Source organism: Synchiropus splendidus, chromosome 16, assembly GCF_027744825.2.
Source record: "Synchiropus splendidus isolate RoL2022-P1 chromosome 16, RoL_Sspl_1.0, whole genome shotgun sequence".
NCBI classification, from domain to species: Eukaryota; Metazoa; Chordata; class Actinopteri; order Syngnathiformes; family Callionymidae; genus Synchiropus; species Synchiropus splendidus.
In genome coordinates this window covers 8,752,895-8,780,784 of record NC_071349.1, presented here as the reverse complement: position 1 = coordinate 8,780,784, position 27,890 = coordinate 8,752,895, and the positions used below count along the sequence as shown (strand labels likewise).

Genomic DNA, 27,890 nt, shown 5'->3' with positions numbered 1-27,890 from the left:
TGAGTTCAGGTTTGACCTGTAGCTGTGCAGCTCGTGATGGTGAGAGAGGCAGCAGGGAAGCAGGACCTGGAGGAGTGAAGCTGTGGCTGTCCTTGCATGTCAACTGCAACAGTTAGTGTGGAATGTGGAGTTTTTAATGGATTTAACAGAAGGACCACCAGTTTAGGTCAAGGTGAACTCTTCAAGGAGTCATGTGATCTGAGGTCACAGGCCAGTCATTGACCACCTTTGTCCCCACAGCCGCCTGTGGTCTGGTGTCCACCGTGTGGTTCCCCATCGGGGCCAACCAGGAGCAACCCCTGGTGTCCTTTAACGTCTCCCTCTACATTGGCTGGACCGGAACCCTTCTCTGCCTGTTCGGGGGCCTCATTCTGGTCTGCAGCGCCGCGAGGTCGGCCCCGCGCTCCTACCAGGACAGCAGGGTCTACTACTCCAAACAGGGAGGGGGAGCTGCGCCCAGCGTACCCGCTGCCAATCATGCCACCAGCACCCACGTCTGAGACGCGACCCAAACACCCGCTCACGCGCAGAAACTTTCACTTCGAGTGTGAGGGATCATTGTCGCCGAAACTAGAGATCCACTGATGAAATTCAAGAGAGATTGGACTCTTGGAATTTTGTGCTTTGTTTTTTCTTATCAACCCCAAAACGGCAACTTGTGGGGAAAAACATTTAAAAACTGAAGAAAACAGCATAGAGTTGAGAAAGAGGAGTAATATATGAATGAATGTTTCTTCTTTTTGGATTGATTTTCGAGAGATTTGCTCCAACATTCAATCTGGAACTTGTTGTTTTGATAAAGCAGAAGTCAGGCTCAATATTCCCAACCAAGTTAATGTCTATAAGTAAGATGACATACTTCAGAGCCTTTATTTATATCAAAAACAGGATGAAAACACACAAAAAGGCTCCATTTTCTCTGCACACCCCAGCTCTTATGGTGCTGCCTCTGGTAAAGTTTATTTCCTCTTGAACATTAAATTTTTCTGAAACGTATTTCAAAATGGCCAGGAAAAAGGGAACATTGCAGTTTTAACACATGAATATTAGGTTAAAAATCATACACAAATACTTCATGATCAAATTTGTTTTGCTCAAGTTGAAAATGAACCGACTCTTTGCACATTTAAAAACCACTGTTTGTGTTTATAGCTTCTGTTTCTGTTGCGTCTGTACATATCTTTAGACTTTAATGTTACCAGAGTAGTGTTATGATGCCTCCTCACGATGACCTTAAACACACTAACAGAACTTCAGGTTTTAGATCCAGTAGTGTTATCTTGGTGTATATATTGATTCTTTTGAGCTGTTTTTCTACTTTTTTTCAATAAATACATGCTATGCTAGCACATTGGTTTTCCCGCCTTTTTTTGGACTCTAGTTCTGTGTTCCAGTTGTCAGCTCCGCCCCACAGATGATGTCACCCAACGTAGGATTTCCTAAGTCGGAATATTCTCAGCAATCGAAGATGTCAACAGCAAAAAGACCTGCTGTAATATTGCATGAATTCAACTTCTAACTATGTTTTCTTATGCTAAATCCGTTGGAATAGAGTATTGTTGGACGTATATACAGTATATAGAAATGTCACGACAGTGATACGAAACAATTTCCAAATAGAAGCTTTGAAAAACGACCAAGACACTTTTTAGTATTTGCAATAAATAACTTTCATTGTTGCTTAAAACAATATCACCACCTCAGCATAGAAACAGTGGAGCCAAGGAGGCGAAAAAGAACGTCACACGTGAAAAAAAGAAACCAGAAACGACAACATTTTACAACCTTGTGCCCAAAAGTATACACTGAAGAGAAGGAAATATCAAGTTAGCCAGAACAAAACAGCAAGTGGACACTCCAAGCACGAAGAGAACACAGAAGCACGCCGTCTGTGATGCATGAACTTTCAAAAGCAAGTTAAAATAGTTGCTCCGTAACCCTGTAAGATTTCAGCTAAATGTAAAGAAATTAAACTACCTCCATTCTTCCAGAGTCTAGAGTTGTTAAAATATATTCAGTTTACTGCTGGCCTCGTCCACCCAGGGGAGACCCGCGGTGGAAAACAGCTGTAGAAAAATACTTTCTTTCCTGCTGGATAGATTCATCTGCTGTGGTCCATGATCTTCAGGCTACTAGTTATGTGATTTTATTTCATGAATAAATCGTCAAAATCAATCTGATAACACATTAGAATTCAAGATGTGTCCACTGTCAGCGCAAAAGGTCGTCCTGCATCAACAGAAGTAAACACACTTGGTGGGCTTTGGCATACAGAGGTCGTGAGGAGGGAGGAACAGGAAGCTGCTAGAGGAGCGGCCAACCCACGTTTGCTACATGTGAGACTGTTTTTCAAGCCAGGCCTGGGGTTCGCTCGATGCTTTGGGACCCAGTCCACGTGCACGCAGAAGGGAAGAAGAAGCTTGGTTTGTAAACCCCTGTCGATGATCCTGGATGCCTTCATGAGCGTGCTCAAGCTAAAGATACCAGAGATGAGCTCTAGCTGGATGCGTGACTGACAGCCAAGACTCGCGCTGGGCAAATCACGGGTCGCTTCTGAAGGAAGTCGCTTACTAACCAGTGAGTAGCTTTTGTCCATCTGCCTGAGTCCACAGGTGAACGTGTTTTCAAAACCTGGACCGGGTCCAAAGTGAGGTGACACCGCTTGACATCAAAGTGTCGTGTTCCGGAACATGACTTCGGAGCGGGTTTGAAAGTCCGTCTGGGTAAGTACCACGTATGCACTGTGATAAGCCATCACATGCTGAAACACTGACTAGACCCTGGGCCTCATGCAGAACGGCATGCGTCACATTTACCTGCCAAACACACACAAACGTGGTCCATGCAGTCCCACAACAACAAATAAGAAGAGGTTCTTTACAATCTGGGGTCGGAGGCTTGGCAGTGGTGACGTTACTTGGACTGCAATATTTGGATTGATTGTCAGAATAACGTGTTGAGCTGATGGTTGGCAACAGTCATTATAGTATATTCACAGCTCTCATTCTGGATTCTAGGAAACCTGAATCTTCAATTCTTCATTCTGAACTTCTGAATTTTCTGAGCTCTTGTTGTCTGGTCTGGTAAAGCGCCTTTACGCTCCGAGTTCAGTGCCCATTCTGGAACACACACTGTGAACAATAAGCAAGAGCTCCCCCTAGGAGTCACACCTTTGCCAACCATGATGGTAGCAAGTCAAACTGAACATGACTAGCAGACTAGCAAGGTCCAAGACTCACTCATTGAAGTTTGAAGACGGTTATCACTGGATCAAATTTGTGAGGATTTTGTTTTGTAGTCCCATAGTGCAGAAATGAAAGACAAAAAAAAAACAACCAAAAGGTCCGCCTTAAATGGCAACCAATGAGGTGGTTGAAGAGCTGTCGGATCTGTCGGCTTCAATTCGACTGAATGCCAAAGTTTTTCTGGATGAGATTCGTGTTCACGTGGCACAGCTATAGTGTTCCACCTGTGGCGGATACAGTGTGCAGGTACGTGTGCTCCGATATCACTCAGTTCTGGAGCCTCAGATTCAAGATGAGGTGAGAGAACGGATGCTGCGGGAGCACAGGTGAGGTGCGGGGTTGGCGTTAGCGTGGCATCTGTAGAGTTAGTGCATTATAAATAAGGCCTCCCTGGAAGGGACTGATGCAGCAACAGGTACAGGAGACAAGGATACCACAGAAATTGACATTCCACTTGACAAATCACCCTTGAACTGTGGCGACGCCAGCTTTGATCTCCGTTACGATGGGTGCTAGACTGTGACTTTCACGACACCTAAGCAGGAATGGAAGCAAAAGCGACATGAATGGAAGCTAGTTTGGTAGACGACAGGGATCATGAGTTTCCCCAAATCATACCGCAAAATGTACCGACAAAAGGGGTCGAGTCACGGCAGGGAACTAAAGAGAACACGTAACACTTGAGTCCAGCACTCCCAAGCTCTACGTCTTAACTAAGGAGTCCTCGCTTGAGTTTCGCCTGAGAAAGCCTTCATAGAAAGATCATGCTTTTAAGACACCCTCACCAATGACCACCAAAGAGTTCATCATACGATTAACCACTACAACACTAGATGAAAGTACTGAGACCTCTTCTTTAAGGAACTCCATTCGGCCAAATTGTCCTGTGAAGTGCCTAGAAGAGTTCCTGCAAACCTAGCCATACGGGCTTATCTCGAACCCCTCCAAAGGTCCAAACTTATCAGTATAATTCACAATAACCTTTCCGCGGATGGTTTTCCCATTTACCCCAGAGAATGCCAGATTATCTTTGGCAGCATGATCCACCCCTGGGGTGAGCAGCGCTCACTTTTTTAGGGTGTCTTGTTGACCAAATCTGTTGCTAGGGCCAAGGCAAAGTGAAACTACCCCTAAAGAGATGTTGTTTCTTCAGTGACAAATGCTGCTAAATGCTGGAAGAGCACTCTGAAAACATGGACAAACAAAACAGGCTCCGCTCATGCATCGACGTGTCAAGGTGTGTCAACCCTTCCACATACACGGAAGTAACCCGAACTCACAGGATGAAGGCACTATTGCAAGCAAGGTGGTAGTCGTGACAGAAAACAGCAACACCTTTTAACCAGGACTTTGGGCTCGACGTTTTAGGTTTTATTTTTAACAAGTGCAAACGTCTTCTTAAAGACAAGAAGCATCTTACAAGCGACGTAGAACCTGGAAATGTCTCGGCTTGTGACTCATCCCAGGGACAAATCGATGAGTAGCAGTCAGTTTCACAATGTCTGCACTTTGGCACCTGGCCTTGCCGCGGTGTGGGGAGTGGAATCCAGTAAAGTGACTGTGACGACACACACACATCTTGACGTCCACATTAGATGCACGGAATCAGACGAGGCAGAGAAAAGTGAGGATGGGGACGTTACTCCCCCGCCAGGAGACGGTCGAGCCCATGGATATGACGCATGACGCAAACAAACAGCAACCCACACACATGCAATCATGCACACGCACATACACACCGGACCATTCATGCTCTCACACGGGTGCCCCCTCGCTCCCCTCAGGCAACAGACAAGGCAGTACATTCATGATAACACAAAAGTCAGTGCCTTTTAGAAATCCATCGGGTCTTCTTCTGCCAGTCCGTGATTGCCAATGGTCCTCCTCACTTCCTTTGGCGACATTTCGTCATTCTCCGGTTTGGCTTTGGTCGGCACGGCTTCTGATCTCACCTCAGGTGTGTCCCACGGCTCAGTGGTGGGCGGGTAGAAGTCGTCCTCGAAGCCGCAGAAGCCTTCGTCCACGCCCTGGTCGTAGCGTTGGTACGTGGAGGCGTGCACCTCGTTCTCTCTGGCCGTGATCTCCAGCGTGCTGTTCCACATGCCGTAGCCAAAGTAGATCAGCACCCCTAGAGGGACACACACCGAATCAAATATACTCATGTGACTTCACCCCTGTGCTTCAAAAGTAAATCTCACCTATGAGACACCAGATGGAGAACCGTATCCACGTGATGGCCGACAGTTTGAGCATGAGGTAGATGTTGACCAGCATGGCGGAGGCGGGCACAAAAGGCACGCAAGGTGCCATGTAGGGCAGTCGCTTGGGGTTCTCTGGCTGCTGCAGGATGATGATGACCAGCAGCGCGATGAAGACAATGAAGAAGACCAGCAGCAGCAAAGCCCACCAGTGACCCTCGCCGATAAAGTTTGCTCCTAAACAAACACAGAGGAAGTTAGCCAAGGAATACTGGACCGGCACTGTGTTCGCTCCTCTTTACCAAATATGATGAAGGAGCAGAAAGCGAAGAGGATGATGAAGAGCAGCAGCACACAGACGGTGACAGTTTTTCCTGTGGCGGCTGTCGGCCTGTCCATCTTCCCAGGTAGCCCCAGTCGTATCCGTAAGGTGTAGTACCGCGGGCCTATGATCTTCTTCAGGCGGCGAGACATCCCTTCCTCCGACTCCTCCGCTTCGATTCCAGTTGTCATGTCGACGGTGCCGTAGTTGGGGTGATTGGCCGAGTAGGCGTTCTTGTCCGGTTTGCCGATTAGCATTTCGTTGTCACCGAGCGAAGGCAGGTTTTTCGCTCCGCAAGTGTTGGTGGGTTGACCTCCGTACTCCTCCACTTCACTGGTGGGGGAGCAGGCGTCTTTCTCACACTCCGCCAGGACACCCTCTTTCTTCTTGTTCTTCTGCTCCTCAGACAGGAAGTTGACAAAGCCGTGGATCTCGCCCTCAGGTTGGTACCGCAACAGCAGCACACACAGACTCACCTGAGAGAGACCACAGTCGGAGGCACAAAGGGGGTGTTAAGGAAACCTTATTCATATCAGAGATTCTGTGGATGAACTTCACATCTTTTATTACTGTTCCAACTCACCAGGGTGTAGGCCAGCAGAGTCCCGATGGACATCATTTCTATCAAGTCTCTGAGGCTGACCAGAAGTGACAGGAGGGCAGCCAAAAAACCAGACACCACACAGGCCACCGCCGGGGTTTCCGTGTAGGACGACACGTGTGCCAGAAACCTACAGAGGCGATAAAAGATTTTTTTAAAAGAGCATGGGGTGAAAATAAGAAGTCTGGTGGGACTGACTTGAATAGCAGGCCATCCCCTGCCATGGCATAGATGACTCGGGGCATGGGAAAGAGAGACCCCAGCAGGGACACCGTCAATCCAGCGATGGATCCGACTGCCACGATGTATTTGGCGAACATGCACCCGTGCACAGCAAACATCTCCATCAGCGGCGCGTCGGCGTCGATCTCGCTGTACGGTACCATCAACGTCAGGATCACAGAGACCTGCAGTCGCCAGGAGGTTAGTGACAAACCTGGAACTTTCAGAATGCTTGACCTAAATGCATGGGAGTGGCATTTAAGCCGCTTAAATACCATGTTTTGATGGTTATTGCAGCGGAAGACACTAGTTATAACCAAGTAACTACAGCAGTAGGTGTTGGCTACTATTTGTTGCTACCAGTTTATCAGCTCCAGGGGGCGCAAAATCGGCTTTTAATTGAGTTCAGCATGTGTGAGGTTGCTAAGCAACAGTTGTGGTGGAGGGAGACGGGTGTGGCATTTTAAATGAAGAAGGATGTGGTCGTCTGATTCATAATTCATTGTTATCATCTTCACCATGCCACTGTGCCGCGCCTATTAAAGTCGGAGAGGAGAAGGCGAGCAAGAAGAAGCCATGACCCCCAAGAACCTGACGGGAGACTGAATCACTGGAAAATAGTTATTAGCCTTTTATTTTTGGACGTTCAGTTTGCAGAGGCTTGGAAGTGTCTGGCTTTTTACTCGATATAAAGATGGAACGCAGTTCAGAATATAACACAATTTTGGTTCACCCTTTCTCATGCTTCTGATCTTTGTTGCCACATGTGGATGGGAAACAATTGTCTAATTTTATCAAGAAGAAAATGAACAACAAGAACATTTGGGACTGAGCAGATAATCCATGTGGCAGAGATGAGATATAGAGCAGGTTATTTCAGGTCTCTGCAGTCTTTGCTCCCGGCAAATGCATGAATACCTGATTGGCAGCTGTTACCCATAGCAACTCCCACAGCCACAGGTGTCAAAGATCTTAGGCGCTGTGTCAGCAGAATACATAAATGTGAGATGAGAGACTCCCACACTGTTGCATTTTTAACAACCAAATCTGTAGTCAAGTTGGCGTGGAGAGACACGCCGTGATGCCTCGAAGATGCCATGGTGAACCATGATATTTTCCTTTACTCAGTCGATTTGCTCTCTTCATGATGTATTAGACACAAAAAGGAGCGACTTACCGAGACGTAGGCGGTGAGGCAGGTGATGAGTGAGGCTGTGATGGCGTACGGGATGGATGTGTTGGGGCTCTTGGCCTCCTCTCCAGTGGTGGCGATGATGTCAAAACCGATGAACGCGTAGAAGCAGGTGGCAGCTCCTTGCATCACCTGCAGAAAACGGCAGAACATAAAGCCACAGCACAAGAATGTGAAGTATCTCTGTGTTCTTATACGCATACGTACCCCGGACCAGCCGAAGGGGAGGAACCTCCCCTCGTCCCAGTTCTCTCCGTTGACGAAAAACAGCCCGGCGATCATCATGAAGACCCACACCACCAGGTTGATGACGTTCAAGACGTTGTTGAAGCCAACAGAGTTCTTCACGCCCAGCGCCACAATCACAGTCACCAGCAGCGCGATCAACAACGCCAGCAAGTCGGGGTACGACTGTTCGCCTTTACCTGGGAGGAGCACCAGCAACTGTCTGTCAAAGCTGGACTTTTTGTTTTTTGTTTTTTTTTTCACATCAACTCACCCAGGCCATTCAACGCGCCAATATGTGTGATCATGAAGTTGCTGATGGTGTGATTGGCCAGCGAGTCGGCCATGCTGCTGAGAGCCGAGGCCCCGGCCGCTGTGCCGATCAGGTACTCCAGGATCAGATTCCAGCCGATGAAGAAAGCCACGCATTCTCCAACGGTCACGTAGCTGTACGTGTAGGCGGAGCCGGTCGTCTTCGGAACGCGCACCCCAAACTCCGCGTAACACACTCCTGACGCACAGCAGAGGAGGAAGACCGTCAAAGATAAACAGAGGGTCCGATATTTACCGATATTTGCTAGCTAAACAAAGGGGCATACAACAGAATTCAGTGGGTATGGCTACAGGTGGAGTGATGCAGAGAGGCTAAAAAGAAGTTCTGGAGTTTTCAATGTGTTGAATCCCATCTGAGGGCAAACACACTGAAAGACACAGGGTTACCAGCAGGGGGATTTTTTTATAGACTCACCCGATAATATCGAAGCAACAGCTGCGATGATGAACGAAACAATGACTCCCGGTCCAGCCATCTCCTTCGCGACCAGCCCAGAGACCACATACATCCCGGTCCCCACGCAGCTGCCCACACCCAGCGACACCAGGTCCACAGTGGAGAGCACCCTGGCTAGCCTCGTGCCGTGCGCCCCGGTGCCTGACATGGCCGAGTCCAGCATGGACTCCACCGGTTTGGTCCTCAGAACTCGAGACGTGAAGGTGTTCCACGTGGCGCCCCACTGGATCCTCCGGGGGTCCAGCTTTCCTGCGAGTCCACTCATCTTGGGAGCTTCAGGTCGAGCAGTTTATTTGAGAAGAGCTGTGCTGGAGGAGGAAGAGCTGTTTTATGAACCCCGATTCAGTCCGTTTCAGGGCTTCCCCACATGGCGCCGATGGAAGTTCTCTGAAAGACAAGAGGAAACATTTTTAGTATTTTAAACACGGCTCAATCGATGCATGTTGGACTGTGTAGAAGCTAATGGTCTCACACTGCTGTCTTGTTAAGTGTTGGGTTAAAGAGACACTGCTTCCAGACCTTTTCCTTTCTTTCTAAAAATAAATCCATTGGAAACGGACGACTCAAATAGCAGGCTGATGCTACACAATGAAGAAGCTTCGGCTCAATGGCGTCTCTGATATTTAATAATGGGCCATCAGGGTGCTCCGCTGAAGCACACCTCGTGCAGCCACACAAAATCACAGCCCCACTCTGGAGCTGGAGCGGCGGAGCGAGCGCACACTCGACACTCCCACTCTCACCCTCACCTGCAATGAAAAGCACTCCAGCAATCAACTAAAGCGGCGGCTATTACAGCATTAAGTGTCTGTGTGTTTGCCATGGAAAGCGACTGGAAGGTTTTTACTATTGTTGGACACACACACATCTGTAGCTGGAGAACATCGAGCCGCCTTCACCTGTTCCTCTCCTACAGTATGACCACCTGCCTGTGTTTAGCTTCCACTGTTTGAACAGTTGTGGATCAACAGACACAAAGCTCCGCAGCAGCAGGTGCTCCATCTGTCTGTCCAGATCTGCACCTTCACAGGATAAAATACACTTCTCTCCAATGTATTTGTGGATGCAGAATGAGTCTGTTTCAACTGAGAAGAGTTTGTTTTATATAACAAATATTGATCTCAGAATTTACAATTATTTTTTCTTTCCAAAACAATTCAACTAAATCTACAGCTCCTCAGACTTTGATCTAAATCTAAGCACTTCCTCGATGTTAGTTTGTGGTGGAACATCTCACCTTTTCCGGTCCAGTTCACATAAATGTTATTTTTGTGAGATATTTTGAAATACGTGAAGGTACGGACGTCACATTTGAAATTCTACTTTGTTTTCCTTAAACAATTTGGCAAGGAAAGGTTTTCCAGTGTGTGTTTGGAGACATGAATCTGGTCGGAGATTTGAGCTGTTCGACTTTTTTCCCGAAATATAAGTCCATAAAAATTTGTTTTGAAGAGTGTTTTCAAATGTGGGGTTACAGAGATGAGGCACCCTGACGGAGAAGATTTGAGTCTCAACTATGGGGCAACAAGCCAGGATCTAACGCTCTCAGGAGGCTTGTGGGGGCCAGTCCAAGATGGCTTTTAAAAATGAACAGTAACATCTTAAAGTGGATTGTGAAGTGGACAGGAGCCAGGGAAGCTAAGAAGAAGCTGGAGGCGTGACAGAGGTTTATTGATGCTGCAGTGAGGAGAGTCCTCCAGATGGAGCATATGAAAGCATGAATATGGTTCTCTCACGTGGGCGCATGGGTTTGATTTCAGATATCAGTTGAACAGAAGAAAACAAGCGTCTTCATTCTCTTCAATATTAGCTGACGGCAGGACATTGTTGCTTGTGGAGCGGCACCACCGTGCCTCCTCCCCAGTTCCATCATCATTATCCAGCCATGACTAAACCCGGGGGTGAGTCCAGCGCTGCGGAATGACGGGGCAAATGACATGAATGAGCTGTTATTGGCTCCTTCAGCAACAAAGCATCGTCTGAACTGCAGCACCAGTCGGACCAGAGGAAGCTCATTTAGCAACGACACGTAAAACTCCTGAGTCAGCCCAGATATTCCCCCAAATGTTTGGAGGGCAAATGGAAAATATGGAGCTGATAACAGTTGACCTCAGACTGACCAACAAGAGCACGTTGGGAATCCAAGAGTCATGTCAGTAACTTCTTCCCTCGACTTTTGAGATCATTTTTGAGGATGAATTATTTCATATTTTACATTAAAAATACATTATAAAGCGGTGAAAGTAGCAGAGAATCAGCACCAGCCTGCTGAATCACTGTCATTATGATGAAGTCTGTGTCTTCTGTTTTCCTTTCCCTGCCTGTCATCACGCTCTCATTGTCTCTGAGACTCAGATATTGATGTCTCAGCTCAACTTTCTGTGTGAGGACACTTCCAGTATTAACAGAATGAATCATCATATTGGTGTTTTGCTGGCACACTCCATCACTGTTGGTGGGGAAGGATGAAAAGCTCTTTCTGTTTATGTGGCCGTAACATTCTCAATAAACGGATCATATAGGACATAGAAAAGATAAAAAATCACAGTCCGTCTTGCCACTCCTGGAAACAAAATGTGTACACCTGTATATCAGATCCCTCGTGTTTGTGTTACTGCTTGATGTAATGTAATAATGTATGGAATAATTGTATTTAACTGCATGGCCAACCGGCTGAAACTGTGAACTCATAGTATAAAGGTCAGAACTTCAACCAAAATATTTGAGTCATCTCTACCAGTAACAGTGGTATTTTAAAAATAAATATTTTAAATAATACATAAATAAATAAATCATAATCTGTGGATGGGGGTATGAAATTATTATATGTCGATATGACAATTTCAGTAGATGCCAAAGGACATTGTGCTTTTTTCCTCAGATGTTTTGAGAGAAGAGTTCTAGCATCACATGACATTACTCATCCATCCTCACTACAATGTTTATCAATAGGACAAAACTTCCATGTTAAATACACAAAGGGAGAGTTACAGTGCTTTCACACACACACACACACACACACACACACACACACACACACACACACACACACACACACACACATTTGTATTCTATCTTTGTGGGGACCTCATTACCATAACCCTTTCCCCAGCCTCTCACCCTAAACCTAACCACCCAAAACACATGGCTAACCTCAACCAGGACTGAAACTTACACCCAGTTATAACCCATTTATTTTGAAGTCTTCATCCCCAAATTGAGGCTTAACCTCCTGGCTTCCAGCCAAATGTCTTCACAAAGTTGTACGGTTCTCACAAGGATAGACAAGAATCCGTTCCCACAATGTTGGATAGACAAGCCTCCACACACACCAGAGGCAGACAGATCAGGACCCCGTCTCTGCCGGCCCTTAAGTGGTGTGCGCAATCAGTACCATCAGTAGTAACTGGGCCACACTAACTAGTTTCCCTTTTGAAAGACAAAAACCACTGTCTGCACTCTTGATGGTTTGCTTCGAAGAATTTCTAGTTTTTCACGTTTCAGTCCTCCTCAAAGCCTTCCTCAAATATCGGGGTCACTCGAGTCGGTGTCCCCAAGCCAGCGTCAACATCCATTTGTGTGGAACTCTGAAGTGCAGCAACCTCTTCACAACGCCACACAACAGCTCCTGGAGACAGACCTGACTAAGCCCATCTCCCACGGCTTGACTCCTCCATCCTCCTCCAACCTGACACTGAAAGAGCCCGAGGCTTAGCTCTGACTCAGTGACCACAGCAGCAACATGTCTGCCTGTGTTTCCTTCATCTACTAAACAGACTCCAAAATAAACAGCTCTGTTTTAACACATTCGCAGACGGAGAAAGGCAACAAGTGATCCATCCATCCTCCCAGTCCTGACCAGTAAATACACCGTACCATCGCCTCTGGCTGCCCGACTGCTGCTGCCTCTTCATCAATAAAAGAGATCGGCTCGTCCATTCTGCACTCACCCGAGGGCATATTTGATGTCGGCGTTTAGTGCAGCTGATTTATGTTTCGCAACAGCGAGGGAAGCAGTGCTGTCTATTCTCTGGCTCAGATGCTACAAGACTCTGAACCTTAACCATAACTTTATGGCGCTAAAGCTGGAACTACTCGCCTTTCAGACAAAGCACAGTACGACCAGTGGACAGGACAATGTTCAGGAGTAAACAGCAAGTATGTTCGTGGTCAGAAAGCCAACCTGAGGAGCAGACAGGTGCTGATCCACTGAACCAGCATGGGTGTTGGCTCAGGTCGGCCCTGCTGAGGAAACTTGCAGTGAATCCTGTACATTTTTGTTTGCAGGCTGCAGGCGGGGCTGAAGCAAAACGTGCAAACCAGATCAGATTACATCCTACTGGTGGTCACCCACAGACACACACACACACCAGTGACGTCTCCTCGCTTCCTCTCTCTCCTTAATGCCTGTTGAATAAGGCGTGTGCATGTGTGTCTGTCTGCGTGTCTCATTGTATTAGTCTCCAGGAGCAGCCAGGAGAAAAAGATCATGATCATGATAGTGTGTGTGTAAGCTCAATTAGATCAGTGTTTTTATTAACTTTTCGCAGTCGCCACTGTGGCAATACCAAACACAGAAGGCCAAATGGTAGTGAAGAGACTTTTTTTTCACTCAGCTTCCCCTGAAGAACCATGGGGTGAGACCAGTCAAGCAATGATGCTAATAAAGTCTAGAAAAACTGGGTCTAGTTGAGGGAGTTTCAGCACCAGCGCTGGTGAGGCAGAGCCTTATCACAGGAGTGGAATATTCCTGAAAACAAGCTGAGTAAAGGTGGAGATGCCCGTGACTCACAGGGCAATTCGGTGCTCTGAAATCTGCAGTGGGGCATCTGGAAGTCTTCAGTCAGCTCTGACATTGACACTGGATTAAACTCTACTCCTGACTCTGCAGCATCGAACACTGGTCCAGTATAAACAACATGTAGGTGACATGTATGTGAGTCAGTTCAACCTCTTCAAAAAACAGTCTCAAATGTATTAGTTAATTTCATCTGCAAAGAGGTGAGTATCTTCAGATTTGTCATCTATTTGAGGGAAGATTCTCTCAATAAAATACACACACACACACACACATATATATATATATATATTATATTTCCACATGTTGGCACAGATGAGGTCATAAAGGGACCAGGTTATATACTGCTGTGAGAAGAAAAGAAAAATAGTATTCATATTTGATATTAAAATTAAAATAAAAAAACAAAAATATATCATTTAAAATGGATAGTTGTGCCATTTAGTTATGAACAATAGTATAATTATTTGTTATTTGATTGTACATTATAAAATTATAATGTATTTTATTTAAATCAAAATCACAAAAAAACTACGTACAAAACTTTTTTCCCTAATTTAATTGAGAAAAAAACACAGTATACATTAAAAATAATGTTCTAGAAATCAATAGTGAGTGCAAAATAAATCCACATAAGCAGAGCCAGGTGAGGGGCCCCAGGCCCCGCTCTGTCTATGACATCTCAATATGGAATGAGAGCAGCTCAAAACTGAAAAAAAACTTCCTTGTTGCCATGGTGCGCAAGACTTGTGATGCTGATGAATATTTTAGAACCTTTCTTGGGCCTTCATGCTGTATCTTCAGAATCGTGACGTCATGGATGTGTTCGATTCATTTAAGACGGGAATCTTACATAACCGTCTCCAGAAACTCAAGTTTGCTCTCGTCTCCCAGCCGCGCTGAGTCAGCAGAACCCAAACTTTAGGGTTGATTGAAGTAGCAAAACTGGTCTCAGCTGGGCTCCTTTGACTCCTGGAGCTAGACCTGCCTTTGTCTCAGCCTCAACTATATATTTCTTTGCCTGCTCTCCTTCTGACAGCGTGGGAGCCGCCCAGCAGGCACCTGTGGAGCGCAGGTCCCTGGAGCTCTCCGACCAGCGACCTCCTTCAGCACCATGGAGAGCACGGAAGAAACATGGAGGAGCGGAGGGGTGACAGTGCGCCAGCGCTGGACATGTGGTGGGGGATTAGCCCGCGTCCCTGTCTCAGGCTCTCACCAACACACACACACACAAATACGCAGCCAGACCCATAAAGCGGCTGCCGCTTCCCTAAACGTCCCACCTTCCGTCATTCGGGTCGCAGCCTTGCACCCCCCCTCCGCCCCGCAGTCCGGTGGGAGACCGTCACCTCTGTCACCTCTGCATTCCCAGCGTTATTGTTCGATTTAAAGCCAGATCTTCGCGGTTTCCCGACACAAAAAACATCGCCCTTATATTCGGCGGGACGCGCGAGTCCCGCCGCACTCTGCGCCAACAAAACAAAGGAGAGGAAGACAACGGATGCGGCGAGGAGGGGAAGGAGAAGAAGGAGGAAAAGCACTCACTGTGGCTGGATTAGAGCATGTCCATGTCGGATGCTGCAGTCGGTCAGCAGCATCAGCAGCAGCAGCAGCGGGAGGAGGGGGATGAGAGGAGGGAGGGAGGGAGGGGGGCGGCGATGATGTCAAGAGCGTTAAATCATTCAGCACGACATGTGACCCGGCGACGCACAGGAGCGGCGCGCGTGGCCTGCGCACCTGATCACGGCTCGAGGGCTTCAGCGCCTCACCTTCTTCTCTCGCCTTCTATTGAGAACCTCGCAGCTGCCGTCATCATGAGTGGTGGGCGTGGCCAGAGCCGGACCTCCCATGAGTGGAACTAAGCAGGTGCTAGTTTTATTTTTGGCTCACATTTCAACTGTTTACTCGCACAATCTCAAGGATTCATTATCACTCCTGTTTTCGTTTTTATTTTATTTTATTTTTCTCTTATTACTCCAATATTTTTTTTGTTTGAAATGTTTTACCTTCATGTTTCTTGCGATCTGGAGAGGGTATTTTTCACAAGGAAACATCGCTCATCTCAGGCCTTTACTGTGATACATTCCCTCTAATGCTTTTGGGACTTTCTCCACCATAAATAAAACCATCCTAACAGCTTTGTTTAATCCAAACATATATTTGTTAATTTTTAAATAGATATTTTCCTGTTTTTAATCCTTAAGAAACCATTGGATTTTCAAAATCTATTCCTCCATTGGACACATGGTTTACAGTCTATATTTGTCTATACGAGTTACACACCTGCATCAAGCACAACTACTCACTACTAAATAACGTAACAAAATGGTGACAGTAAATCGCCAAGAAATCACATGGATGAAGTCATGTGAGTGTGGAAGCCATGTTTAACTGGGGACCTAGAGATTCTATAGCAGGAAGTTGCCCTACTGCCTTCATGTGAGCAGGTAACTGCTCCCTGGTGGTGAAGGATCTGGAGGGGATCAATAGTGTTTTGGCCTAGAGCTCCTTCAGTGTTGAGGTTTTAGGTGGACGTGGCTGGTGACATTTCCCTCAGCTGATAAGAGCAGGAGCAGCTGCTGTGCGAGCTGTTCACAAGGGAGATTGGTTATTGATGCAGCTGCTCTCACCAACGCCTGTTTCATTCGGCTCAGTGTCCAGTGCTGGACAAGATTGGGTCTTTTAGTTGGTCATGGTAAGGGTTTTTTAAGGTTAAAACAGGATCTTTTTAATGTTTGCGTCACTGGCCTGGAAGGGTGTCGGTAGGAACTCTGGCGTCTTCTGGCCAAAGAACAGCAGGGCCTGGAGGAAGAGTTGGGAGACAGAGAGAGGAAAACAAGAGCAGAGCAGATGATGTCACGGCGAAGACCTTGAATAAATAAGAGAAAAGTCTGTCAGTTTCTTTTAGAATCCAAAAGTTTACGCAATCGTTTCTTGTTTGTTCGTCTGTGATCCAAGGCAGGATCCATGGAGGCGTCTGGAGCTGCAGCTACACAGGTGCTGGTGGATGGTGGAAGGTTCCAGGGAGGAGGAGAGGGGGAGGAGACGATGCAGTTCACATGTCAGGAATCGCATTTACGTGGGCTTGAACTCAGGCTGGAGTTGGAGGAGAGGAGAATGTTGACGACAAAACACGTCCTGAATGTGACAAGAAAACATCGAAACTGAGAGCAGGAAGTAGAGCACAACCAGTACAAGAGTAAGATTTGAATCTGGGTGTGCTGCATCTTAAGAATTAATGAACGATATTAACATTTCAGTGGCAAATATACTCACCAGGAGGAAGTAGTCTAGAACAGAGGTGGGCGGAGTGGAGCTCGGGGCCCTTTCTCCACCCTCATGTGAGAAAACAACAGCTACAATTTGAATTCTAAACATAATATTGTTCTGTTTTTTTTTTTTTTAATATATTTCTTTAGGGCGTTAGCTTATTTCCTGTCTTTTTGTTGACTAATTTAAATTATTTTGGTGAGTATGAACAGTGTTTTTGGCCCCTTGAAATAAATATAAATAAATAAGATATTGAATAAATGATCTTGTAATAAAGTGTGTTTTTAAAAGCCACATTTACATGTTTCACCCTCTGTTCTGTTACCAAAATATTCACCAGGGACAAAGATTTTCTCTTGGTGTTTCTCTTAAGGATCAGGTCAAAGAGCAACATTTATTTCATGTATAATTTACAGATTGGTGCTGACAGCCAGGCAACACTGCAGGTAGCTAGTGGGGCGGCAGTTTCTCCGCAGTCTCCATCAGTTGCTGTTGCTTGTCTTCGCCCCTGATATTTTGCCTTCATCCTTACACTGTTGCCCATGTTTGTACTCTTTAGATGATGAGCTGGAACTTTGTGTACTGCATTATCTTATTATTTCACAGAAATGTAGGGGCTGAGCTCCTGTTCTGTTCACACGTTTCCTGCACTGCTAAATGTCAGAGGCCCTTCCAGCTGTGTGTGTGATGATTCACCCCAGCCTTCAGCACAGGCTCTGACCAGAGAGCCACGTCCCATTATTCATCAGCGTCTGATGAGGTCACGCAGCAGGAGCGACCCTCCACACGCTCCAATGTGAACGTGGCGCTCGCCCTCCTACGCTCACGCCGCTTTGTGTCCAATTAAAGTGGGATCAATATTGCATCATGAAAAAGACAAAAAACCCCGGCTGCATAAATCTGCCATCAGGAGCAGCCGCCGAAGATTCCAAACTCTGTTCAGACTGCTAGCATGTCGCAGTTTGTGTTGTTCATTCTCGTGTACTCAAGTACACAGGCACGCATGCTATCCTTGTGGGGACCACACATTGCCATAACACTTTCCCAGCCGCTCACCCTAAACCTATCCATCCAAAACACATGGCAAACCGTGACCAGGTCTCAAACTGAACCAATTGTAATGACCCAGCTATTTTGAAGTTTTAACCTTGTAGGGACCAGCAAAAATGTCCCCACGAATATAGCTAAACCAGACACACACACCCACAGGCAGATCTCCATGGAGATGCACATCAGGGCAGGTGGCTGGTGAAACTCTGGATCTGTGGCACCCAGCTTTTCATAAGGCTCTTTATCTCTTTGTGAATGTGTTGACAAAACAACACGAGCTCTCTTTTCACCAGGGGTTGGACCAACCGTGGCCCTCGCCTCGTCCTGCTCTCCGATAGTGGAGATAAATATAGACACTGCGTGGCTGTTAATGAAATCCAAGCAATGCCAGTCATGACTCATTGTGTTTACCCTGGGCGAAAACACAATATCCTCGCCATCGCTCGCACAAGATCGGCCGCACTAACCTGTTGTGCTCACATGAGCAGAGCAGGAGATCAGGGCCTCACAGGAGGTGTGAAGTCACATGATGTTTGCTGTTTAATATATAGTGTAATGACAATGTAATAACGTGACATACGATAACAGACAATAGTGGAGACTAATACAACAGGTGAAATTATGAAATAGATTAGTATTTGTAATACGCTAATATACACTCTCTATAAAGAGTATCTATTAGGTATTTCCCTTTTGAAAATTTGAAAATGTATATATACTTTTCCCCTTTTTGTTTTTGGACGACGAGTTGATGTGGTCCAGCTTTGACCATGTGACCTTGTGTGGTAAGATAGAAAAACAACAGTGGGTTTTCAATAAAGTTTTCACTTCACTTTATCTCAAAACTAGACATTTTTCCAGAATATGTTGGTTCCAGTTTGTTAAGATAGCGGATCTGAGAGTTTGAATTTGAAGTGAAATTATTTATTTGACTTGAAATAAGACAAAAATACTGGATTACATATGTAGTTTTTGCCGTGTATAAGTAGTGGATGGTAGTGTGGCAGTTGAGACCAGCTAACCGAGAGCGAGACCAGCACATATGGAGTCCATAAGTCTGGTCTTAGCAACAACACAGGTGGATTTGCTCTATCAAACGGTTGTTTAGTAGTTTATGTGCTCTCTCTGCCGTGGAGTCAACCATTTCTGAAAGTCACAGAGCGATGAATCTGATGATCATTCCAGGCGTCACACCACATCTTGGGCCAACATCCACCCCCAGCCAGGTGCTCGCGACAAAGAACAATGGACAGCACAATGCGAGCGTTCAACAATGAGGTTTCCTCCTGCGAGCAGTTCCAATGTTTTCCTCAGCAGTGTGTCCGAAGGACCAGAATCCCATTCAGTATCACCTTGGATTAAATCTACAGCAGACCACTAGATCAAAAAAAAACACTGGCCTGTGGACCATCACAGTCCTCACTGGATCCTGCTATCAGATCATGAGTCTCTTCCCATGACACGAGTCAGAGTGCCACCTCTCATTCAGACACCATTCTAATCTAATAGGCTCCTGAATTGAATGCTTTCATTGAATTATGCAGCAGGAAGTTAGGAGCATCTCCTGACCCGGGGTCGAGTGACAGGAGTGCACAGGAAATGTCCTCTCTAACTACCTACATCGGTGTGTTGTCCTGTGCGTAACATGCAGCTACGTAAACAGCGCTGGGGTGAGTCACAGCAGCAGAGAAACGCCCGAGGCTCATCTTTGATCAGATCAACTCAGAGGTGGGTTCCTTCCAAACCAGAGCCAGATGGTCGGGATCCGTTTACACTGATAGAGATGTTCATTCAGCGTACGACCGCGTCGATCATAGCGACGACAACTGGGTTATTGAAACGGCTCAAGCTCGGCCCCTGAGTGATGGTCACATGGAACCAGCGAGGTTTTCCAGCGACTGAAACACGGTCTTGAAGAACGCAGTCGGCTCCTCTGGTGTCTAACTCAATCCTGAACAGTTGTGTGTGGACACAAGGACACAAGGAGACCACCAGGTGGTCCGGCCAGGCCGAGAGAAGGGTCACAGTCACCTCACAGTTGTAACACATCCATGGGATGTGACTCTACCAGCTCAACCCTGGTCACATCTAAACACAGTTCAAGGAGGAGCTGAGATGCACCAAACATGCTGGTCATGTGACAGTAACTCTTACTAAATATATAATGCAACATCATGGATGAAGACGAAACATGGTTTCAATAAAAACTATGAGGAAAATCTCCCCTTATTTTCACTGACTGAAGTGACGCTGCTACTGATTCTGAACTCCTGCCTTGGATCTATCAAGGTAAATATTGGCGATAATCTACATAATGTTGTACGAAATCTGACAAATAATGAAAATTTGCTTGGAATAACTAACTCCTGACAAAACACTTAAATCCCAAATGTGTCTTGTCAAACATGTCTGTGACAGTCTGCAATTTCTGAATTTATTGTGTCAGAACATCTACCTTCCAAGTCCCATATTTCTGTCCCGGTGCCTCTATATTGTCGGACATTTATTCTGAAAACACCACTTGGCACTCGTGCAATATGTACGGGGTTAAATAGAATTACATTGCCAAAAACAAAGTAGTAAAACCGATCATTTTTGAGTAAAATCTCATCATTTTTCATTGACGCATGAATTGGATGATTCAAATCAATTCCAGCCAGCAGCATTTCGGGGAAGTCCAGCCCACAGGTGTAATCTGAGCTCCACGTTGGCCAGTGTGAACCGCCGATGTTATCACAGAGACTCTTGTTTCTGGAAGCACACGCGTGAGCGGAGGCCAGTTCTGTCGAGGAATTACCATCAGGTCTGTGGAAGCAGACAGACTTCTGCCGCAGCTTCCCTGATATCATCCTGGAGCAACACTCCCGGCAAAGTTCACCCGCTCCCTGACACATCGCACCGTGCCGTGAGCCCAGACAGACTCACAGATAACATCACTGAACACACAATAAAAACATGACGGACACATTGCTATGCTAACCAAGTCAGCCGAGTCAGCAATTTGGGGTCATCCAAAGCCAAGCTCAAAACACATAATAGAGTTCTGAGACTTTAGAAGTTAGAAGCATTTGGATTCCTATCTTTATGGGGACCTCTCATTGCCATAATGCTGTCCCCACCCTCTCGACCTAAACCTAACCATCCAAAGCAAACAGCTAAACTTAGCTATGAGTCTAAACCAAACTTAAAATCCACTATAAAGACCCAGTTATTTTGAAGTTTTAATCCTCAAATTGTGGCTTAAACTTGCAGCAAAAGGTCCCCATGAGGAGTTGTTTCCCGGTTCCCACAAGTATAGCCATACAAGGTACTCACACACACCTAGCGGAAGATAAAGGAAGTGCACATTTACGCTCAATATATACAGAATTTACGCCAGTATGAAAGCATTCCCAGCAGTTGAATTCGAGTCAGAGATGAAGAGGTGGATTGTTGCAGCAGGTGAGTAGGAGATATGGAAGTAGATGTGAGGATCGAATTGGGACTCAGTTTCCCACATGATGTCAGAGGTTGTTTTAGCAACAGGAAGTTAAGCAAGAAAGAAAAGGACCAATTCCAGGGGGAAGATGGAGCGGCGTGGCGAGGGCTGTTGTTGTACGGCGTGATGAAAAGAGTCTCAGCCTTTGATCGTGCGTGTGAGGCGGTGAGCTGAGGGGTGATGGATCGCAGCGTCGGTGTAGCAGAGCGGAGGGATAACAAGGGAAGAGACGGAGGGCCCAAAACAAGCAAAGACCACTGGTGGAGTCGGAGGTGTGTCGTTGTTCAGAGAGAAACCTGCGGGGAAAACATGTGTTCATGCCACCGCTTCTGATCACTGTATGATTCCTGTATGTCTTACCGTGGAAATAAGGACATGCTCTTCCTAACGAAAAACACAAGCGAGTCACTCATACACAACTGTGCTTATCAAACTGACTCACCCTGATGTTTTTCACAGCAGTAAAAATAACCTGAGTTAAAGAAGCTCATGATTCACTGATGCAGAAGAGGAGGGGGGGGGTTTATTGGGAGGAATCAGAGCCACGCCTTGTCCACTACATGGACGATGAATGTATGTATTGAGAGTGTGTACCGCTTTGATCTATGGGATGTCAGCAGCACATCTTTTCTCACACTTCTGCTCTCAATGTTTCTTGAATGAATGTTTTGTTTCCCTCGGCTCTGCCACTTTTGAGGGTCTCAGCGACCTTCTGTACTGAGCTGAAGCTCATAAGAAGGTCAAAGCTGCAGCACACGCACGTCCTCGGCTTCCAGCAGGGGTGTAGCCCATCCCACCACTCATCGACCCGCCCCCCCCCACCGGGGTCTTGAACCTGTGATCCAGGAAGACTGGACTCTGTTTTCCGAGCCGCTCCCATTCCTCTGTCAACAAACACACAGAGCATGTCAGCCGTCCACCTCCATGGTGTGTGTCAGCTCAGCCTCAGGATCTGATACTGTCATGCTTCCCAATACTCTGACTCCACTTCCGCCACCTGCTGGCCAAGCCCATTCCTCGCATGTCATTTCACTCAGTCATTATTTACCCGCCCTATTCCCATATTCCCCGGCAGATAGCGGGGGAGAATCTTGACCCTGTCTGCGACCTCTTGACCTCATCTTCAGCCTCGCCCTCGTGTGGACACCACGGTCATGTACCAGGTACTGCTGCCCCTAGTGTCTAGACCTGGAATCTGCATCTGACTCCCCCTGAATCTGGATAATGCACATTTCAAGAGTGACATGTTTTCAAGGTCGCTGCCCTCAACACAAAAACCCACATGACGTCACAACAAGCTGCTTTGAAACTACTATTGACTGGATATCCTTAAGAGTACACAGACCTATCTTGACTCTTTATAAAAACACACAGTTCATGACAAAGAAAAGTCAAGTTACAAGCAGGAAGGAGCGTTGCTGTTGTTCAAGTGCGAGCCATCTGGTTTAAATAAGTCCTCCGCTCCCACCACACCTTCCCATGGTCGTCTCACCACCTCCTGTTCGAGTCCATCTCCAGATGTCAACACAACATTCCAGCCAGTCGTGGACTGCCTCCCCTTCAAATGTAAACACATATTGTGCGGGTCATACGAGGATGTCCGAGGTGTGTCAGAGGGCAGATGCTGGCGAAGAGATTTCCCTCCAACTATCGAGCAACTGTATCCGAAGTTTACAATGTGGCAGCTCCTCCTTTTAGGGGAGAAAAAGAACCCTACAAAAATACGCGAACCGCGTTTTACTTCTCATGTGAACGTCCACATGATGCAGAAATAGAGGGCGCCATCTGGTGGATTCTACGGAGCATGACGCCGCTCATAAAACTATTATTGGTCTGGTTTGAAAAGTCGGAGGAAGTCGTTTCTCTCTGCCGTTTACCACCAGAATGTAACTATGAACTCATAGTTCTGTTTAAATTGAAATTAAAAATCAGTGTTTAGTTTCTGTGGTTCAGGGGAAATAATGTTTTCGTTTCAATTTTGGTCGGTAAATGTGAAAATTTACAGCCGTCCTTCATAATCCACACTGATTTATTAACCTAATATTTTTTGTTTATTTCTGTGTTATTCGTGTTTATTCCGCGTGAAGCGAGTTCAAATGGACAGGCGGCAGTAGAGTTCGTGAACACCAGTGAGACCTTAAAAACGTTGGTGAAGCCATATTTTGAAATCATAGTCATATGAAAGTTTACTTATAAAAGTGATGCATTTATTTGTTGTGTTTATTGGGACATAATGTCCGGTTTCTGTCTGTTTTAAGAGTTTGTCACATGACCGGATATACCGAACATCAAATGAAAAATCGATGTATGGCGCCATCTGGTGGCAAAAGCTTTTAACCGCCAGTTTATCACACACTTTTTTTTATTGTTTATTTTTTCCTACTTGTCATAATGTCTTATTTACCTTGGGAAGTCCGGTGAATAGTGAGGATTTTTTTGACATTCTGAAAACAGAGTTATAAGTTATATGTAGCTTAATATATAATATAACTCGCAGAGCATGTCATGTTGCTTTAATACAGACATTCCCCTTCCATATTTCTGTAGATGTTCAGGACCATTCAAGACTCACCATTCGAGCTGGATGAGGTCCTGAATATCCCACCGCTCTACCTGTCACTCAGGAAGGACCACTCGCGGGGTTTGAACCGAAACCCATCTGGCAATAAATAAGCGAAACGTCATCGTTGTGCGACACTGTATTGTGTCGCATCATTTACAGTGACCTGTCAAGAGGCAGAGTTCCGCGTGTGTGGTTGAGTGCGTGAAACTGTTGGCACGACGCGGGCTTGTGGCTGGTGACGCAGGGCTCGCGGTGGGCGGGGCCACCGCCGCCTCTCCTCCCCCGTACAAAAGCTCCGCCGCGCCAGGTGACGTCCTCCACTCTTTGACGCGACTGGAAGGTAAGACTTCATTCATCCCCATCTATTTCGAACATGTCTCCGGCTGACATTTCCTGCCTGTGACGAACCTTACTGAGCATGCGCGGCTGCGCAGGGTGTGGGCCACCTTCAGGTACCATCGGAGAGGAAGCTAAAAAACTAACTTTCTCATCCAGATATTCGTCAGCAAAAATCATTTAGTCCGGTCATTCGCTTGTGTTTACGAACAGTTTGAATATCACAGGTGTAGGATGTTGTGTTGTTTATATACTGCCAGGGATTCACATCATGTTTACGTTGTAAAGTATTTCAAGGAAACGTTACCACTAGAAGTGTTAGTAACAGTAGCATGACACAAATCGTTCCTGAACATTTTGGTGTATACCCTTAAACTGTGCTTGTATTTTGTTGATCCTTTTTTTAAGGACGACACAGTCCTTTAAATGATCACTCACTCTTCCTTCATTGTTTGGGCAAGTGAAGCTCAAGTGCTCCGGCTAACAAGACGGGCAGGTTTAGTCAGTTCCAGCCCATGTGCACGGCATCTTTGTTGAGCAATGACTTGATGTTTTTGTCGGCAGGCCATGGATGATCACTTCGAGTGCGGTTCGTCCGGGGCCTCCAGCACCTACCCTCAGCAGTGCTCTGCCCTGCGGAAAAATGGCCACGTCGTCTTGAAGGGACGTCCGTGTAAGATTGTGGAAATGAGCACCTCCAAGACCGGCAAGCACGGGCACGCCAAGGTAGGCGCCGCACAGGAAGGAGCGCAGCTATGCAGCCGCCTGGTATTTAGCTTGTGACCATGCGCTTTTCTAGGTGCACCTGGTCGGTATAGACATTTTCACTTCAAAGAAAATTGAAGATATCTGCCCCTCCACTCACAACATGGACGTCCCGAACGTGAGCAGGAAGGATTACCAGGTGAGCGGCGGGATAGGGCGTCTGCCTGGCTTTCGGGTGTGAAACGGCAGATTTTTTTTGTCTCTTAAAAATGGGTGTGTCTGGAGACTCCAGGCTGAGCTGGCGCTTGGCTGGTGAAGAACTGGAAGAACGGGTTCTAGTGAACAAGCAAGCTCCTGTTCTGAGGCCTGAGGCCCCTGAACGACACGTTTTCCAGCGGTATAACAGAGAGCAGTCGTTACAGCTACGGGGCAGCGAACCTGCCTCACACAAACACACACACACACACACACACACGAGTTCATCCTGTCCGTCCGATGTGGAGAAATGAGTCAGAAAAGACACTAGATGTCGCAATAAAAAGGTGAATAGAAACACCTGAATTTAATAAAAATACTAAATATGTATGTATGTAGTCATAAATAATTCCTACATTCATAAGACAGAGTGCTTTTGTAAGGCTTCATGGACGGTGTTATGAATGAATAACATGGTTTATTATAATCCGGAGCATAACATGGATGAAGTTAATAATATTTTACAAGTTATTCTGTGAGGCCTTAATGCCTTAATGCGAGATCTTTAAGGACCGACCAACGTTTTCATGAAGAGGCCTGTCAGTGTTTCAAACTTGTACTTGTACTAAAATACGCCTCATCAGCGCCTCCTGACGGCACGTCAGGTCTACTGCAGCCGAAACAAAACACTCTTCCTCTGTAACGTCACTGAACGTGCCACCAATTCACCCCGGTTTCCACCAAAGTGGCTCTACAACGGTCGAAACTCCGGGGATTTGAAGGCAACAATGGTCACTTATCGCGTGCCCACATAAGAGAGAGTCACTTGATGCGGTGCGAGGAAAACGCTCCGACCACGTCGCCTATTGCTCTGTATTTGCAGGTGGAGAAAGCAGCGAGTATCATGGCAATATTGTATCTTTCAGCTTGTGGATATTGACACGGACAAGTTTGTCACTCTGCTGGACGACGACGGGAGCAACAGGGAAGACCTCAGGTTGCCGTTGGATCCTCTGGGCAAAGAAATCCAGGACAGCTTTAATAATGGTTCCACTTTAATGGTGAGTGTTCCTGAAGTCCTCCCTGGGTCGTGTTCAGTGCTGAAGGGTGAAGGTAACCGGGCGACTTGACTCTCTCTCCAGTGCACCGTGTGTTCAGCCATGGGGGAGGAGATGATCGTTGGCATCAAACCGTGCAACTGATCTGGAGGACCTGGTCCTGCCGGAGAGCTCGGTGGCTCAGTGGAGCAGCCTCAAACTTCAGTTTCAACACCCAACATTATGACCACCTCTCAGACCGCAAGTGAACGCAACCAGCAGCCGTAACATTATGACCACCTGCTGAATCGTGTGTGTGTTTATCCCCAGCCTGCCATCTCCTGTGAGCTACTTTAACTCAGTGAACGAGTCTTTAGTAACAGGCAAGAAGTGATGCGCTTTTCAGTCATTTTCATTTGATGTTTCATTTACTGCGTTGCGCCGAACAAGCCACGTTTAACAATGACTCCTCGGTGAGGAGAGTTTTTGGAGTGTAGTTTTCAGCTGGAGCGTCATGTGTGCTTGAAGAGCTGCTGCCTCTTCAAGCTCGGCTGGATGCGTTCGTGTTGCTTCTCAGCGTCGCCACAGTTGCACAACAATTGTAATGGCGCCGCTGTAGCCAGGCATGAGTCAACAGGAGCTCGTCTGGCGGCCATTTTGATGAGGTCGGTGTTGGATTTTTGACCTCTGTGAACTAGTGTTCAGTCTGAGCAGCTGTGTTACAACAGAGGTGCATCTTCGACAAGACAAACGCAGCCAGGGGACTTCATTGGCCCCCAGCACAGCTTTACCAAGAAATAAATAGTGTCATTGACCCCTGGATGGGGTCAAACATTTATTTATTCATTTTTTTCCCCCTTTCTCCACAATATTGATCAGCTGGTCATAATGTTATGGCGGACTGGCGACTAACCGCCAAGAAGTATGTACTTGAGTCAGATCAAAAGTATTTTCAGAGATGAATGCGAGGGCAGAGGTCATCGGGGGTCAGCGATTCGGGCTTTTTTTGTGGGCTGTTTTGGAATAATTCAAGCCATGAAACGTTTTTCAGCGGTTGCTATTCCTGACGACAAAACGATGTTTAGCTGTTTTTGTGTGTGACTGCTCTCGTGAGCAGAGTCGAACTGAAGGACAGACCAATCGTGCGGAGCTTCTTCACAGCTCTTGGTGGACTCTTCTACTCTTATTGTAACGCTGACTCAGTGAAATGTACCGAGCCAGTGGACTCGGTGACGTGCCAGCTGGATAGCACCATCACCTCCGTATTAGTATTCCTTTGTTTCTGCCGACATTTGGGAAGAGGGGACACAACACAGCGAGGCATTTCCAACATTGCCGTGAACTGCTTCTGGGAAATAGTGGGGTACACTGTAGCTCCACTCACTTTCTCCGCTTGCAGCAAAAGAAGGGTCATGTGCAGCAATGGGGCGGATCCTCCGGGCTTCGGCGACAACTTTCCTGGTCATCATTCCAAATCTAGAATCAACTATGATCTTGGGTCACTTCCCAACCGCTTTTCTTTGCTGAGGTGATTTAATTTGAAGAGGGGAAATGGTGTTTCTTTGCTTTCATCTACATTTGGAAAAAAATACCTCAAGTTTTCACTGCTGTCTGGTTGAATGCTTCAGTTTATGATGTTGAATAAAGGTTACTTCACACAGTC

At 46.5% G+C, this 27,890-nt stretch overlaps 3 protein-coding genes across 5 annotated transcripts in view; 2 read left to right on the top strand and 1 right to left on the bottom strand.

Moving 5' to 3' along the window:
* Positions 1 to 1,334, top strand: part of cldn11a (claudin 11a) — a 4,383-nt gene extending 3,049 nt beyond the window's left edge. The window contains exon 3 of the mRNA XM_053844741.1: positions 241 to 1,334. Within this exon, the coding sequence (XP_053700716.1) occupies positions 241 to 500 (260 nt within the window). The 3' untranslated portion in view covers positions 501 to 1,334. The remainder of the gene's footprint in view (positions 1 to 240) is intronic.
* slc7a14a (solute carrier family 7 member 14a) lies at positions 861 to 24,296 on the bottom strand. 3 transcript variants are annotated; one of them, XM_053844738.1, is made up of 14 exons: positions 23,964 to 24,296; positions 23,796 to 23,835; positions 16,870 to 16,929; positions 16,517 to 16,731; positions 15,139 to 16,395; positions 8,754 to 9,182; positions 8,280 to 8,516; positions 7,988 to 8,205; positions 7,766 to 7,912; positions 6,565 to 6,773; positions 6,349 to 6,496; positions 5,746 to 6,241; positions 5,444 to 5,680; positions 861 to 5,373 (listed from the first exon to the last, which is right to left on the bottom strand). In XM_053844738.1, the coding sequence occupies exons 6-14, from the start codon at positions 9,058 to 9,060 to the stop codon at positions 5,078 to 5,080; spliced, it is 2,295 nt and encodes a 764-aa protein (XP_053700713.1). In that variant the 5' UTR covers positions 9,061 to 9,182; positions 15,139 to 16,395; positions 16,517 to 16,731; positions 16,870 to 16,929; positions 23,796 to 23,835; positions 23,964 to 24,296; the 3' UTR covers positions 861 to 5,077. The 3 variants fall into 3 exon arrangements, with proteins under 3 accessions (XP_053700713.1, XP_053700712.1, XP_053700714.1); XM_053844737.1 differs by having other exon boundaries at positions 15,139 to 16,731; XM_053844739.1 differs by lacking the exons at positions 16,870 to 16,929; positions 23,796 to 23,835 and having other exon boundaries at positions 15,139 to 16,731.
* eif5a2 (eukaryotic translation initiation factor 5A2) lies at positions 24,132 to 27,890 on the top strand. The gene is made up of 5 exons (XM_053844742.1): positions 24,132 to 24,294; positions 24,855 to 25,016; positions 25,090 to 25,194; positions 26,117 to 26,251; positions 26,333 to 27,890. Exons 2-5 carry the CDS (start codon positions 24,858 to 24,860, stop codon positions 26,390 to 26,392), a joined length of 459 nt encoding a protein of 152 aa, XP_053700717.1. The 5' UTR covers positions 24,132 to 24,294; positions 24,855 to 24,857; the 3' UTR covers positions 26,393 to 27,890.